Source organism: Pseudovirgaria hyperparasitica (genome assembly GCF_010093815.1).
Source record: "Pseudovirgaria hyperparasitica strain CBS 121739 unplaced genomic scaffold EJ05scaffold_16, whole genome shotgun sequence".
Taxonomy (NCBI): domain Eukaryota; kingdom Fungi; phylum Ascomycota; class Dothideomycetes; order Acrospermales; family Acrospermaceae; genus Pseudovirgaria; species Pseudovirgaria hyperparasitica.
Genome location: NW_022985564.1, coordinates 663,844 through 680,847, shown reverse-complemented (window position 1 = coordinate 680,847; position 17,004 = coordinate 663,844). Strand labels below are relative to the sequence as shown.

The 17,004-nt window shown below is 48.9% G+C and overlaps 3 protein-coding genes across 3 annotated transcripts; 2 read left to right on the top strand and 1 right to left on the bottom strand.

Annotated features, from left to right (window-relative positions):
• Positions 1-130: 130 nt before the first annotated feature.
• On the top strand, positions 131-814 carry EJ05DRAFT_145269 (uncharacterized protein). Its single transcript, XM_033739275.1, has one exon. The coding sequence runs from the start codon at positions 299-301 to the stop codon at positions 722-724; it is 426 nt and encodes a 141-aa protein (XP_033597024.1). The 5' UTR covers positions 131-298; the 3' UTR covers positions 725-814.
• A 1,693-nt stretch (positions 815-2,507) lies between these two features.
• On the bottom strand, positions 2,508-2,733 carry EJ05DRAFT_504106 (uncharacterized protein; the record flags this gene model as incomplete). The annotated part of the gene is made up of 2 exons (XM_033747519.1): positions 2,508-2,648; positions 2,701-2,733. 2 exons carry the CDS (start codon positions 2,731-2,733, stop codon positions 2,508-2,510), a joined length of 174 nt encoding a protein of 57 aa, XP_033597023.1.
• A 248-nt stretch (positions 2,734-2,981) lies between these two features.
• Positions 2,982-16,671, top strand: EJ05DRAFT_456732 (cytoplasmic dynein-like protein 1 heavy chain 1). The gene is made up of 2 exons (XM_033742501.1): positions 2,982-3,408; positions 3,458-16,671. Exons 1-2 carry the CDS (start codon positions 3,105-3,107, stop codon positions 16,198-16,200), a joined length of 13,047 nt encoding a protein of 4,348 aa, XP_033597022.1. The 5' UTR covers positions 2,982-3,104; the 3' UTR covers positions 16,201-16,671.
• The last annotated feature ends 333 nt before the right edge of the window (positions 16,672-17,004 follow it).

The window sequence follows — 17,004 nt, the reverse complement described above, 5'->3', positions numbered from 1 at the left end:
TGTTTATTTTTGGAGATTCAAAACGGACAAGTATACACTGGCGGCAGGCGTAATGTACTGAGCCAGACCACCGAGTCTGTGCCACATCAAACTAATTCATATGTTTTACACTATCCATTGTCTTGTGTGCTTGGTGTGCTGTCGTGATGTGCTGTCGTGATGCCGTCCCCGTCCATCCATCCGGAGTCCATAGCCGTCCTGGTGCCATCCATCCTGGTCCCATCTAGTCTAAAGGCTTTGGTTATATATATGCCCTTTTGTTCTTTTTGAGTTTGTGTACGCATATCTCGTTTCTTGTATGGATCTTGTATTTTGTATTTTGGATTTTGTATTTTGTATTTTGTATCTCGTTGCTCGTTTGTTCTATAGATGTGTTGTTATGGTGTTCGTATGTTCTGTTCGTATGTTCTGTTGTTATGTATTGTTGTTATCTTCTATCCGTATGTTCTGTTCGTATGTTCTATTCGTATGTTCTGTTCGTATGTTCTATTCGTATGTTCTGTTCGTATGTTCTGTTCGTATGTTTTGTTGTCGTGTTTTGTTGTCATGTTTTGTTGTCATCTTCTACTCGCATATTCTATTGGTAGGTATGCTTTGTTTGTTGTTGTTGTTGTTGTTGTTGTTGTTGTTGTTGTTGTTGTTGTTGTTGTTGTTGTTGTTGTTGTTGTTGTTGTTGTTGTTGTTGTTGTTGTTGTTGTTGTATTCTAATCTCATGTATCAATGATTACTATCAATGATTATTTACATTACTACTGGAAAGTGCTGAAAGTTTGGTAGGTCGGTAGGTAAGTGAGTAAGACTACATGCTTTCGCGTTACTTTTTTTTCATTTTTTTTTTCATTTTTTGGAGGGTTGGGGGGATTCTTTGGAGGGTAGGGGTTCGGCATTAGAGCATCATTATCATCATTGCAGTATCGTAGTTATAATATACTATATGCCATGTGCCATATGCTATATGCCATATCACGAAGTATGTAAGATGGTCGTGTCTATATACTTATATACATGCTCTTCATGGATGTTAGTATATGGAGATGCTAGTACATGGAGATGATGGTGGTTGTATGAGGAATGTATATCTAGCATTATATGGGATGGGTAGGATGGGGTTAGTGGGTAGATTGGGTGGAGCATGGGTTGGTAGTTGGTAGGAGGAGTGTTTATATGTTTACGTCTATCTCTGTGTTCTATTTTCCGTCTTCGGTCTTCGGTCTTCGATCTTTCGCCGTGTCTATATCCACTCTCATCTCCACACCTGTCTCTATCCTGTCTCTATCTCCAGCTCCGTGTCTATCTCCGTGTCCATCCATATCCCCATCTTCGTGTTCTTGTCCGTGTCCGTGTCTATGTCGGTGTATGTCCGTGTCTATCGCCTTGTCTGTTCTTGATCTTGGTATTGATGACTTGATCTCTAATGTATTATCATTCATTACTTCAACGGGCGTGAAACATGGAATATGATGTCTTGTTCTCTTACAAAAATTGTGTGGATGGATAGATGGAGGGATTGCTATGTTAGGGTGAGGGAAGGTGTTAAAGTATGACTGGCTGGCTAAGAGAGGAAGGGATGGAGAGCGGAAGTGGTTTTTTATGCTAGGATAAAGATATTGGTAGGAGAGAAGGGGGATGTGAGATGGGTTCGAGATATACTAGAATCTAGATTTAGACATGTGTATGTTTACGAGCTGGACCTGACTTGGAGGTTATGGGGCTGGAAGTTTGTACTATGAGACTTCGGCTTGATAGATTACTGTGTGAATATATGAGTTGGTGTTATCGTGTTTACTAGAAAGTGCGAGATGGGATACATCTACAAAAATCGAAAGTACTCTATCGTATAAGATTACTAGATAGAGATATTACTAGAAGTATAATCATATACGTAGCTCTTACATAGATAATTCAAGATTTTCCTCTTGATTAAAACACGGGATGATAGAAAGACCGTGCTATAGCTATGAGGACGAATCTCAAGATATTGATTACGAGTGCGAATCTTAGCAATCACAAGTGATGTGTAATCTTTCCTTCGATGAAAGCAGCGATATATAGTTGCGGAAGTGCAGTTAAACATGTCTGCATGTCGTGGAACTTACTAGTCTAGGTACATGCTCCAATGGCTCAACAACTAGATTAGGGAGCCTGAAGAGATTCCAAGTAGCCTATCGATAAGTCTAATTAGGTCATTATGATAGAGAAGTCTTTTCGCGGACAGTTCATTTAGTATAAAGAGTATTTTGCTTCGAGGATTTGACAGAGGATAAATGACGAGAAATAATGCAAAGAGCCCTTGTCCGTGTCAGTCGTAGGCAAGTGCCATGCCTATGCTTCTCCAGGCTTATTGCTGAGATTGATACATCGAGAGAAAAGCTCATCTAGTATAGTACTTCGGATTGAAAAGGTCATTTGCCCTATCGTCATCCAGGCTGCAATTGCAGAGTGTACATCGACCTACAGAGCCAGAACAAGACACCACATCGTATGTACTTCTGCAATAGACATCAACATCACTGTCCAAACATACTGACCGCAATGCCGTCGGAGACTTGGATAGAAGACACACCAACGACACTCAGTGCAGCACCACCCATGAGCCCGTTTGCGGCGAGCAATGCATATCGCACCATCGATTCAGGTGTCTTGTGCAACTACCATCATGTTGAGCTCTGCATGTTTCGTGTAGCATGACACCCAATGTACTGGCCCCTGAATTACTGCAGGGATGACCGACATGAACGTCTGCGAGGGCTGCCGACGCTACCTGTAATCCAGGACCGGATGAAGCCTAATTGCTCTGTATTTCTGCATAGTCCACACTGACTAAGCCACAGTGGCGAATGAGCTTTTAGCTTGACTTACAAGCATCACGTGGTGGGGCTGATGACCTGGAGCTTGACGCGACTGCCAAGCCTGTTGACGGCGTTGCGCGTAGTAGGCATATAGGAAAGTAAAGTTTGAGGAGCTTCTTCGCACCCAACAACGTCGCACGTACGTACCCTTCCACGAACCGCCGAACCAAGCTCTGCATTGTGCGCGTATCTTGTCATCATCTTATTGACGGATGAGCCACATGCATTCTCGACGCAGAACACCATAATCAGATAATGGCGGCCCCTTTGGCTTCTCCGGGGGTGAACGGAATCGCATCCCCTACCTCTCCTGCTCCTGCGCCCGCAACGATAGATTCCCAAGTCCTCCTCGACCATCTCAGCAAAGTCCTGCAAATCACACTCGGCGCCTCCGATGAAGAGCTCTCGGCCGCTGGGAGTCTGCTGTCGCCGCCTCGCGTGCCCGAGACTCTCCAGCGGTGCACCCGCTTCGCAACGGAATCAAACATATCCCTTTATGTTCAGAAAGAGCAAGTGAGCTCGAATGCGATTCGAGTGAACGGATCTGAAGATGGCGCTGGTACGTCTCTACATGCACCACTATTAGATCACCACTGACCCTTCAGCAGAAGCTCCTCTTCAATTTAATTATACCATATCCTTCGAACTGTACCCTTCTACAAAATGTGTAGCATCAATAGTCATTCTGAAAAGACGGCAGCAACCGATAGACCCATCTCTACCCTTGAGCTCGCAGATTGATATCATAAGTCTACCTGGCATACCGGTATCTTCAAACAGCTCGTCTTCCCAGTCATCCAATATCTCGCCATACGAATATCTCAACTCGTTACTGAGCTCGGTCGTCTCACCATTCTTCGATGCCTCCAGCAAGCCACAAGAAATACAGCCCGCGGGTTATGGCAAAGCGCAGGGTGATCCAAGAACTGGCGTCCCGGGCACGAGGAAGAAGATTGAAGAGTTGAAGCTCAGTTTCCAGCATCTCCAGCAGAATGTCGAAATCCCGCCGCTACTCCTGAATCTACATCCGTACATCCAGCAAGCTCTCGAAGATGCTGAGCGGAAGCACGCGAAAGCCTCGGACGCGCAGATTCCCCCGTCCCTACGCGAAGACTCAACTTTCCTGAACAACCTGCAGAATATTGTCAATGGATGGATCAAGTCTATACAAACCACGACAAAGACAACGAGAGACCCCAGCAGCGGAACTGCGTCTCAAGAGATCAAGTTCTGGCTGGACATGGAGGCTCGGTTGGAGGGCATCGAGGCACAACTGGCTGGAGACGGCGTCATGTTGACTATGGCGGTCCTGCGATCTGCAAAGAGATTTCAGGCGACCACAAGCTTCACTGCCGATACAGGGCTGAAAGAGAAGATTGACGAAGTGCGCAAATACAACCTGCTGATGCGCGACTTTCCCCTCGACGAGCTACTTTCCGCAACCTCTTTGTCTAAAGTCCGTGACGCAGTGACGCAGATCTTTTCGCATCTAAACAAGAAGCTCCGTATCTGCCCATACCCAATTAGACGCGCATTGCCACTTGTTGGAGCAATCTCGGCCGATCTCGACGCAAGATTACACGTTTTACTCCAAGGACGGACCTTGATGCACCTTGAATTTCCACAATTCAACGCCATCCTGAATGAGACCGAAGAGATCTGGCGGACTTGGGATGACTGTGTGAAGGAGTTCACGAATGTTGCCCGTGAGGTCACAAGACGGCGAAATGAGAAGTTTATACCAATCAAGATCCAGTCAAATCACGAAGAGACCCAGAAGCGTCTGCGATACGTTCACACTTTCCGGAAGAACCACGAGCAGCTGCAACGCACCATAGTGACTGTCCTTGGCTCAGGCCAGTCCGAGTCTGTGGATGGGACAGCCCCGATGGATGCCGTAGTGGTCGCAGAAATCGGCGATGTTGATGCGGTTGACGAAGTCGCGCAAGCCTACGCTGCACTCAAAGATGTAGACGTCCTCGATGTATCTCCAGAGGGCAACAACATCTGGAGCAAGGCGGAGGAGACATACAACGAACGGACGGCCCGTGTCGAGAACTCAATCATCGCTCGCCTGCGTGATCGCCTAGCTATGGCAAAGACCGCTAACGAGATGTTCCGCGTCTTCTCCAAGTTCAATGCCCTATTTGTACGACCCAAGATTCGAGGCGCTATCTCAGAGTACCAAACGCAGCTCATTCAGAACGTGTACAACGATATCGATGCGCTGCATGATCGCTTCAAGCGTCAGTATGGCCATTCTCAAGCCAACGCGATGGCACAATTGCACGATATTCCGCCTGTCTCGGGCGCTATCATCTGGGCCAGACAGATCGAACGTCAGTTGGATGGCTATATGAAGAAGATAGGTGACATTCTGGGCTCAGAATGGCACCTGCACGCCGAAGGGCAGAAGTTCAGCGTGGAGAGCAACATGTTCCGGAAGAAGCTTGACACCAAACCGATCTTCGACTCCTGGCTCAACGAAGTCAATCGAAGAAACCTTTCCATATCTGGCAGGCTTTTCACGATACACCGGAATCGAGCGGCCGGCAACATCCTTGAAATAACCGTCAATTTCGATGCTCAGATCATTACGTTGTTCAAGGAAGTGCGAAATCTCCTGTGGCTTAATTACCAGGTTCCACATGCCATTAGCAACATATCGAAAGACGCTAAACGCGTTTATCCCTATGCTGTGAGCTTGATGGAAAGTGTACGAACCTATACACAGACCGCCAAGATCATAGAGGATATGGGCCCGGTATCAATACTTCTTCACCAATTCCGCAACGAGGCGCAAACGTTCGTCAAAAAGGGATTGCCACTACAATGGGATTCTTTCATACACGCATACGACATTCACATCAAGACGACGTTTGCCTCTATCGACCGTGCTGGTGCAGGCCGAGGCGAAAGCAGCTCGCACGTTCGTTTCGTTCGCGAATTTGCTGCGGCTGTATCGACTCTCCAAGGCAAGACATCCACCCTCGCGGCTATCCATGCAACAGTGCAAAAAGCCCTGCTCGAGATTGAGACTTGCCCCTACAAAGCAGATGCGTTCAAGCAGAATCTCGATATCATCCAAAAGGCCGTCGACCAGCTGAACTTGGAGAATTTCGTCAACCTAGACTACTGGGTCAACGAGATGAACAAGACTATTGAATCTACACTGGTTGATCGTCTGAAGCAGGCAATCTCACAATGGCTGACTGCATTCGAGAATGCCGAAGACGCACGTCCCAACACGAGCCGCAGCAGTGATGGCGAAGATCAAGCCAAAGAACTTCCAAGACTTACAAGTGTCATTCATGAGATTACCTTGCGAAACCAGGTCATTTATCTGGACCCGCCACTAGAGTACTCGAGGGCAAGCTGGCTTGAGCAATTGCATGAATGGCTCGGTGTTGTCTGTACTCTTGAAAAAGTGAAGGCATCGCGATACGAGATGCGGCTTGAAGTTGCCCAAGTTGGAGACTCCCCGAAGTTCTCGGAGCTCCCAAGTCTTTGTGCTGAATACCTGATGCAAGTGTACATGGCGATTGAAGATAAGATTCAAGTTATCCTCGAATATATGGCCAAGTGGTTGCAGTTCCAGTCGCTCTGGGACCTTCAATCGGAACAAGTTTATGCTACCCTGGGCGAAGACCTCTCGAACTGGCTTCAAGTCCTTCAGGAGATTCGCAAATCCCGCGCCACGTTCGACACGTCGGAAACAAGCAAGACATTCGGCTATGTCACCATCGACTACGAGCAGGTGCAGAACAAAGTCAACCAGAAGTACGACCAATGGCAACACGAGATATTGAACAAGTTTGCTGGTAGACTCCAGAACCGGATGACTGAGGTTTTTGCGGAAATAGAAAAGGCCCGCAAGGACCTCGAGGGCCAATCTCTTGAGACCTCATCAACAGCGCAAGCTGTTGCCTTCATCACAATCGTCCAGCAGTGCAAGCGCAAGGTCAAGTCATGGGGACCTGAGGTTGAGCTCTTCCAACAAGGCGAAAAGACCCTGAGCCGACAACGATACCAGCTGCCTGGAGACTGGCTCTATGTTGAACAGATCGATGGCGAGTGGACTGCATTGAACGAGATGCTCGATCGTAAGAGCAAGATTGTCAATGACCAGAGCGACGCCCTCCGTGCCAAGATTGTAGCCGAAGACCAAGTTGTGGGCCGAAAGATCTCTGAGATTGTGTCGCAATGGAATGATGAGAAGCCTGTGTCCGGATCTATTCCTCCCGATGAGGCGTCATTGACTTTGCAATCCTTCGATAGTAGACTCAATGCCCTTCAAGCTGAAGCCCTATCGGTTTCCAAGGCTAAGGAAGCGCTCGACCTACCAGCATCAGCCGATAACCCTCTTTCGACCATTCTTGAAGAGGTGCAAGACTTTAAGTCTGTATGGTCAAACTTGTCCACGATTTGGAACAGCCTGAACGACCTCCGAGAGACGTTGTGGACGAGCATTCAGCCGCGCAAACTGCGCCAGTCCCTTGACGGGTTGATCAAGATGACGAAAGATATGCCTAGCCGTATGCGCCAGTACGCAGCGTTTGAACACGTACAAAACGTTTTGCGTGGTCATCTCAAGGTCATTCCATTGCTTTCTGACCTACGTTCTGAGGCAATCCGCGAAAGACATTGGATCAGGATATTCAAGGCCCTGAAACCTTCAAAGCGCTACTCACAGCTGTCTCTTACCCTGGGCGACGTATGGGATCTGCAATTGGTGTCAAGTGAACCTGTAATTCGCGACGTTATCGCTCAGGCTCAAGGAGAACTCGCACTTGAAGAGTTCATCCGTCAAGTTCGTGAGACCTGGCAAGACTACACCCTGGATCTTGTCAACTATCAGAACAAGTGCCGACTGATCAGGGGCTGGGATGAGCTTTTTGCTAAGTGTAGTGAGAATCTCAACTCGCTGCAAGCTATGAGGCATTCTCCATACTACAAGGAGTTTGAAGAAGAAGCATCGTCCTGGGAGGAGAAGCTCAACCGGGTCCACGTCTTGTTTGATGTCTGGATCGATGTTCAGCGCCAGTGGGTCTATCTTGAAGGAGTTTTCACAGGCAATGCGGACATAAAACACCTGCTGCCTATCGAGAGCAATAGATTTGGAAACATCAACAATGAGTTCCTTTCTGTGATGAAGAAGGTCTCCCGTTCGCCTGCCGTGCTCGATGTGCTAGCGATCTCTGGGGTTCAGAAGTCACTCGAGCGCCTCGCCGAATTGCTCAATAAGATTCAGAAAGCTCTTGGAGAATACCTTGAGCGGGAACGCATGTCTTTTCCACGATTCTACTTTGTGGGTGACGAGGATCTTCTTGAAATTATTGGCAACAGCAACGATACCAGCCGCATTGCTAAGCACTTGAAAAAGATGTTCGCTGGTATCAATGGCCTTATTACGGAGGACAACACCGTCATCACTGGCTTCACATCAAAGGAAGGCGAGGAGGTCTCCATGAGAAAGGAAGTATCACTGATCAAGACACCAAAGGTCAACGAATGGCTGGCAGCGCTGGAAGGCAGCATGAAGAATACGCTTGCTGAACTTCTTCACGAAGCTATTCAAGAATTCAACACTTTGCTGGAGAATGGCCCTCTCGACGCGGAGGCCTTCGACGCATACGTGACAAAGTACCCAGCTCAAGTCGTTGTCCTGGCCACTCAGGTTTGCTGGACGTCTGCCGTGGAGGCTGCTCTTGTAGGAGGTGGTGGCGCACTCGACGGCCTGTATGAACAACAGGTGACGATCTTGAAGCTGCTTGCGGCCACAGTTCTCGGCGATCTGTCAGCCCTGCATCGAAAGAAATGTGAGCACCTCATCACCGAGTGTGTCCACCAACGAGATGTCATTGGCAACCTTCGTAAGGTTGGTGCAACAGCCCCGACTCATTACCTGTGGCTTGCGCAGATGCGATATGTCTATCAAGGAGAAGGCGAATACACCTCACGACTGCGCATCAAGATGGCTAATGCTGATCTGGCTTATGGATACGAATATCTAGGAGTTCCAGAACGTCTTGTTCGCACACCTTTGACAGACCGATGTTTCCTCACACTCACTCAAGCACTCGAGCAACGACTGGGAGGTTCGCCATATGGTCCTGCCGGTACCGGTAAGACTGAGTCCGTCAAAGCCCTTGGTCTCCAACTCGGACGCTTCACACTCGTCTTCTGCTGTGATGACACTTTTGACTTCCAGGCCATGGGCCGTATCTTCCTTGGTATCTGCCAGGTTGGTGCTTGGGGTTGTTTCGACGAGTTCAACAGATTGGAGGAGCGTATCCTGTCTGCTGTATCTCAACAAGTCCAGAACATCCAACTGGGTTTAAGGAAAGGAGCCATCGATCCGAAGTCTGAGATTGAACTAGTTGGACGAAACGTCAAAGTCAACTCCTCTACCGGTATATTCATCACCATGAATCCAGGCTACGCTGGCCGTTCCAATCTGCCGGACAATCTCAAGAAGCTATTCCGCAGCGTTGCGATGTCGAAGCCCGACAAGGAGCTTATCGCTGAAGTCATGTTGTACTCCCAGGGTTTCGCAAAAGCCAAAGAGCTGTCAAGACAAGTTGTTCCCTTCTTCGATCAGTGCGGGGTCCGTCTCTCTAAGCAATCGCATTATGACTTTGGTCTGCGTGCGTTGAAGAGTGTTCTGGTCAGCTCGGGTGGACTCAAGAGAGCTCGAATTGCACACGACGATGAAGCTAGGGCTGCTGAGGAGGTTCTGGAGCCACAGATCATCGTGCAGAGTCTCCGTGAGACTATGGCACCTAAGCTGATCCAGAGTGATGTTGAAATTATGCAGGAGGTTGAGACTGTAGCCTTTCCTGGTATCGAGTATATTCCAGCTCCATTGGAAGAACTCCGACAGGCTATTCGGGAGTCAGCTGCTGAGAACAAGCTTGTCATCAGCGATGCTTGGATGACCAAGATTCTTCAGCTCTACCAGATCCAAGGACTTCATCATGGTGTCATGATGGTTGGATCATCTGGTTCTGGTAAATCAGCTGCATGGAAGACATTACTCTCAGCCCTGCAGAAGTACGAGAAAGTAGAAGGTGTGTGTCACGTCATCGATCCAAAGGTGATGTCCAAGGAGAGCCTGTATGGTAGCCTCGATAGCACGACCCGCGAATGGACCGATGGTCTGTTCACAAGCATTCTTCGGAAGATTGTGGACAACCTCCGTGGTGAAGATACGAAACGCCATTGGATTGTCTTTGATGGAGACGTCGATCCCGAATGGGTGGAGAACTTGAACAGTGTGTTGGACGACAACAAGCTTCTCACGCTGCCGAATGGAGAACGTTTGAATTTACCATCTAATGTACGGGTCATGTTCGAAGTCGAAACGCTACGCTACGCTACGCTGGCCACCGTCAGTCGTTGTGGTATGGTCTGGTTCAGCGACGACACTGTCTCAGTCGACATGATGGTTTCCAACTACATCAAGCATCTCAAAGAAGTGCCATTCGAAGATATTGAAGACGACTCAGTTGCGCCAGGTCTACTCTCACAAAAGATCTTGACCGTTCAAAATCAAGTAGCAGACTTCCTCCAAGTAAAGCTGACTCAAGATGGTCTGATCGAGAAAGCATTGACGTATGCCCGCGACTTCCAGCATATCATGGAGTATACCGACATCCGTGTGCTAAATACACTTTTTTCGCTTCTCAATAAAGCGTGCAGAACGATCCTCGAATACAACGTCCAGCATCCGGACTTTCCTCTGGAAGACGAGCAAATAGAGACCTTCCTTTCAAAGAAGCTCATGCTAGCTTTGGTATGGTCTTTGACAGGTGACGGGCCGCTTGGTCAGCGTAAACTATTTGGAGATCGCATCTCCGGCCTAACGACCGTGGACCTGCCATCTATCACCGAGAGCACTTCTCTCATTGACTACGACGTTGCTCTTCCTCAAGGAGAATGGACACCATGGCAATCCCAAGTGCCTAATATTGAAGTCAATACCCATTCAGTCACCCAGACAGATGTCGTCATTCCGACACTCGATACAGTCCGTCACGAAGACGTGCTCTATTCATGGTTAGCTGAGCATAAGCCACTGCTCCTATGTGGTCCTCCGGGTTCTGGTAAGACCATGACGCTCTTCAGCGCTCTCCGTAAGCTTCCGAACATGGAAGTTGTTGGCCTCAATTTCTCCAGCGCAACCACTCCGGATCTTCTCATCAAGACGTTTGAGCAGTACTGCGAGTACAAGAAGACTTTGAATGGTGTCGTCCTCAGCCCGACTCAGATAGGCAAATGGCTCGTAATCTTCTGCGACGAAATTAATTTGCCGGCTCCTGACAAGTATGGTACGCAGCGCGCGATTTCATTCTTGAGACAGCTCGTCGAGCAGAATGGTTTCTGGCGCACATCAGACAAGACCTGGGTTACTTTGGATCGCATTCAATTCGTGGGCGCATGTAATCCTCCGACTGATGCTGGACGTACGCCTATGGGTCTGCGATTCCTTCGACATGCGCCGTTGATCATGGTCGATTACCCTGGCGAGGCTTCACTACTGCAAATCTATGGCACTTTCAACACCGCAGTCTTGAAAATCATTCCGGCCCTCCGTGGGTATGCTGAACCTCTTACAAAGGCCATGGTTCAACTCTACGCAGAATCGCAGAAGAAATTCACACCAGATATACAACCGCACTATGTCTACTCGCCTCGTGAATTGACCCGATGGGTTAGGGGTGTCTACGAAGCCATCAAACCCCTCGAGACGTTGACTGTCGAGGGTCTTGTCAGAATATGGGCTCACGAAGCTCTGCGCTTGTTCCAGGACCGTTTGATTGCCGAAGAGGAACGCAAGTGGACCGAAGATAGTGTCCACAGAGTTGCGATGGAACATTTCCCTACTATAGACGAGCCTCAAGCCCTCGGTGGCCCGATTCTGTTCTCTAATTGGCTATCGAAGAATTACGTGCCAGTCGAGCGTGAAGAGCTGCGCGAATTCGTCAAAGCAAGGCTGAAGACGTTCTGCGAGGAAGAAGTCGATGTCCCACTCATCTTGTTCAACGATGTTCTCGAACATGTACTCCGGATCGACAGAGTCTTCCGACAGCCACAAGGTCATCTGATTTTGATTGGTGTTAGTGGTAGTGGCAAGACAACGCTGAGTAGATTCGTTGCTTGGATGAACGGCTTGAAAGTGTATCAGATCAAGGTACATGGCAAATATTCTGGTGAAGATTTCGACGAAGACTTGCGCACTGTTCTGCGCAGGTGTGGCTGCAAAGGAGAGAAGATTTGCTTCATCATGGACGAGTCCAACGTTCTAGACTCTGGCTTCCTCGAGCGCATGAACACCCTGTTAGCCAATGCCGAAGTCCCCGGTCTCTTCGAGGGTGACGAATACCAGACCCTCATGACAGCCTGTAAAGAAGGCGCTCAGCGGCAAGGACTTTTGCTCGACTCTCAAGAGGAGCTGTACAAGTGGTTTACGCAGCAGATTGTCAAGAACCTCCATGTGGTGTTCACCATGAATCCTCCAGAGGAAGGCTTATCATCAAAAGCCGCGACAAGTCCTGCGTTGTTCAACAGATGCGTCCTCAACTGGTTTGGTGACTGGTCTGATCAGGCATTGTACCAGGTTGGCTCGGAGCTTACGCTGTCGGTTGACCTTGATCGAGCGAACTTCAACGCACCTGATAGTATCCCCGTGGCGTATCGCGACCTCAATCTTCCTCCCTCACACCGTGAGGCTGTCGTCAATGCTATGGTCTATGTCCATCACTCGCTACATCATTTCAACGACAGACTCAAGAAACAGCAGAATAGGTCGACTTTCCTTACGCCGAGGCACTTCTTGGACTTTGTCGCGCAGTACGTTAAATTGTACAACGAGAAGCGTGAAGACCTGGAAGAACAACAGCGCCATCTCAACGTCGGTCTGGAGAAGCTCCGGGAGACGTTCGACAAGGTCAGAGACTTGCGACAAAGTCTGTCCAAGAAGCAGACACAGTTGGAGGCCAAGAATGCAGAGGCAAACGAAAAGCTGCAGCGAATGGTCAAGGACCAGCAAGAAGCGGAACAGCGCAAGTCGGCATCGCTTGATCTGCAAGCGAGTCTCGAGAAACAGGAGAAAGACGTCGCAGCACGTAAGGAAGTCGTCGAAGCTGATCTGGCAAAAGCAGAACCTGCCGTTATTGAGGCGCAAAAGAGTGTCAACAACATCAAGCGTCAGCATCTTACGGAAGTCAGGTCTATGCAGAACCCTCCTACTGGCGTGAAACTTGCCTTGGAATCTGTTTGTACACTTCTCGGGCACAAGGTTTCGACGTGGAAAGATATTGTTGCTATTGTCCGTCGTGATGATTTCATTGCCAGCATTGTCAATTATGACAATGAACGCCAGATGACGAAAAACCACAGAATCAAGATGCGCAACGAGTTTTTCTCCAAGGAGGAGTTTACGTTTGAGAGGGTCAATCGCGCCAGTAAGGCATGTGGTCCTTTGGTGCAGTGGGTGGAAGCGCAGGTTAGCTATTCAGAGATTCTGGATCGAGTAGGACCTCTGAGAGAAGAGGTGGATACTCTCGAGGAGAAAGCCTTGACTACAAGGGCTACTGCACAAGCTACGCAGAACCAGATCAAACGTCTAGAGGACAGTATCGAGAACTTCAAACAGGAGTATGCTGCGCTCATTAGCGAGACTGAGTCGCTCAAGGCCGAGATGACCCGGGTCCAGACCAAAGTTGATCGTAGTATGCGTTTGTTGGACAGCCTGGCCTCAGAAAGGGAGAGATGGGAGGCTGGAAGCAAGTCGTTTGAGACCCAGATCGATACAATTGTTGGTGACGTTCTTGTTGCCGCTGCATTTATTGCCTACTCTGGGTACTTTGACCAGCAATACCGCAAAGCAATGATGGAGGACTGGTTCAATCACCTTGGCCTTTCGGGAATCAAGTACAAGTCACCCAATCCAGTCGCAGAGTATCTTTCCACCGCCGACGAGAGACTTAAATGGCAAGAGAACTCGTTGCCAGTTGACGACTTGTGCACCGAGAATGCAATCATCCTGAAGAGGTTCAATCGCTACCCCTTGATTATCGATCCCTCTGGTCGCGTGGCCGAGTTCCTACAGAATGAGAGCAAAGATCGTCGCCTTATCGTGACGAGTTTCTTGGACGATTCGTTCACGAAGCAGCTTGAGAGCTCCCTTCGATTTGGTAATTCCATCCTCATCCAGGACGCAGAGCACCTCGACCCCATTCTTAACCATGTGCTGAACAAAGAGTACCAAAAGACTGGTGGTCGTGTCTTGATACAGCTGGGCAAGCAAGAGATTGACTTTTCCCCGTCATTCAAGATCTTCCTTTCGACAAGAGACCCGTCTGCTGCTTTCGCGCCCGACATCTGTAGTCGTACCACATTCGTTAATTTTACGGTCACGCAAAGCAGTCTTCAGACGCAGACGCTTAATGAGGTTCTTAAATCGGAGCGTCCTGATGTTGATGAGCGACGATCGAACCTGATCAAGATGCAAGGAGAGTTCAGTGTGCATCTCCGTCGTCTCGAGAAACGACTGCTTCAGGCTTTGAATGAGTCCCAAGGAAACATTCTTGACGACGACAATGTTATTCAGACCCTAGAAACCCTCAAGAAGGAAGCTGCCGATATCACTGCCAAGGTTGCTGAGACTGAGGGCGTCATGGGCGAAGTCGAGAAAGTTACGCTGCAGTATAATGTTATCGCACGTTCCTGTGCTGCTCTATTTGCGGTACTGGAGCAGCTGCATCACCTCAATCACTTCTATCAGTTCTCGTTGCAGTACTTTACTGATATATTCGATGCGGTTTTGTTGCGAGTCAAGCAGTCAGCTGGGAACGCGAACAATGCTGCACGGATAGACGAGATCATTCGCAACCTTTTTGTCGATACTTATAAGCGAACTTCGCTATCTCTCGTTCAGAAAGATCGCATTGCTCTGGCCATGCTGCTTGTACAAGCTGCACCCTACAAGATGGACAAGAGCCTCATCGACCACGTTTTGGACGAGGACCTAGGTGGTAGCGACCTTTCTACGCAAGCCGACAAGCGTCAGGACGTAATGGATCGATTGTCGAAGATGAAACTGTTCAAGGACGACTGCGAGAAGCCGTCTGCTGGTGATTGGGAGAGATTTTACACCGAAGAGCTTGCTGAGAACTGTGTACCTGCTGCCTGGCCGGATGGGATTGAACGTTTCGACAAGTCTTTGCGGTCACTTATTCTGGTCAAACTCTTCCGCATAGACAGATTCATCCCCGCTGTGGAGCGCTTCGTTACGGATGTCTTTGGTAAGGGTTTGATGGATGCGAGTGGCGATCTTGGCCCAATAGTCAGAGAAGTCACATCAACTACACCAATCGCCCTGAGCTCCAGTCCCGGATTTGATGCCAGTTACAAGGTCGACAGCCTGGTAGAGAAGACTCAGGCTACATGCACGAATATCGCCATGGGTTCGAATGAAGGCGCTGCCAGCGCAGACAAAGCTATCTCCAATGCTGCAGCACAAGGTTCTTGGGTTCTCGTCAAGAACGTACACTTGGCACCAATGTGGCTGCAGAATCTCACCAAGCGCATCGATTCTCTCAAGCCGCATGCAGACTTCAGACTATTCCTGTCCATGGAAACTAGTCCTAAGATACCAGTCAACCTTCTCCGAGCGTCTCGCATTCTCATGTACGAACAGCCAGCTGGTATCCGCGCCAACATGAAGGACTCTTTGTCCTCATTATCCACCAGAGCTGTCCAGCAACCAGTCGAACGAGCTAGAGTTTACCTGCTGCTCTCTTTCCTCCACGCCGTTGTCCAAGAGCGCTTGCGATATGCGCCTCAGCTCGGATGGAAGGGCTTCTGGGAGTTTAACGACAGCGATTACGAGTGTTGTGCTTTCATCATTGACACCTGGATCGACCGTGTCACTCAAGGTCGAACGAATGTGGCACCAAAGAACATTCCCTGGGACATGCTGCGCATGCTCATGACTGAGATGTACGGCGGCAAGATCGACAACGAGTCTGACTTCAAACAACTCACCTCCATCGTCGAGAGCGTGATGACCCCGGCTGCATTCGAGGACAACTTCAAGCTTGTGAAGCCCACTGAAGGAGACAGCGAGGGCTTGGAATTGCCTAGTTCAACCGGCTGGAAAGACTTTACGGAGTGGGTCAATGAGCTGCCAGAGCGCGAACCGCCGACGTATCTGGGTCTGCCTGCGAATGCAGAGAAGCTGCTTCTGGTCGGACAGGCAAAGGAGATGATTGGAAATCTGAGGATGGTGTGTGACCTGCTTGATGAGGGCGAGCAGGTGATGGCGGAGGCAGAAGCAGAGGGATGATGGTGGTTGATGATGATGATGATGGAAAGAATGGATGAAGAAAGACTTGGCTGATAGATGATTATCGGTCCCCCCAATCCCAACAACGCCTGACCCTTCTTCAATTTGTACAGCACTTGAGCGAGCATGATGGATATTTCACACACGTCACGTACGGTCTTTTTCCCATTGGCGCAGGGCGGGGTCAACGGCAGTCTCGCATATCACACTTTCACATTCACATTCACATACACATACACGTGCATCCACGTGTGCGAGACTTTTTGCATTTCCGGGCGTTTCCTGAGCGTTTCATTGTTCGACGGGGCGATATGTCTATTTATACCATCTCTCTCTGTGTGTCTGTGTGTGTGTGTGTGATCCAGTCAGACAGTCAGACATCTAAGTCGGTCTTGTGTCCTGAATGATGGGTCGTGTTTTTTTTTGTTAAACTCGATGCTTTGTTGCTATGAGGGAGAGAGGGAGAGGGAGAGGGAGAGGGAGAGGGAGTGTTGGGGGTTGTTTGGGGTTGTTTTTCGTTTGTTGATATAGTTTCTTGGTTTCGATTTTGTTTGTTTGTTTATTAATGGCTGGATTGCTAGTTAGCATATTACCTAGATTGTGTAATCATTAGATTTGCTGTTGTTTGATTGTTGTTGTTGTTGCTGGTGCGTGTGTATGTATCGTATCGTGCATTGACTAATAAATGTGATTGCGCCTGACATCTATATACTACATGCCTACGCGTGTCGATTCTGCGGCCTTCGATGACTGCTTCTCTCTTGAATTGTATTCTGATGGGATTCTTTCCCTTGCCCCCCTTGC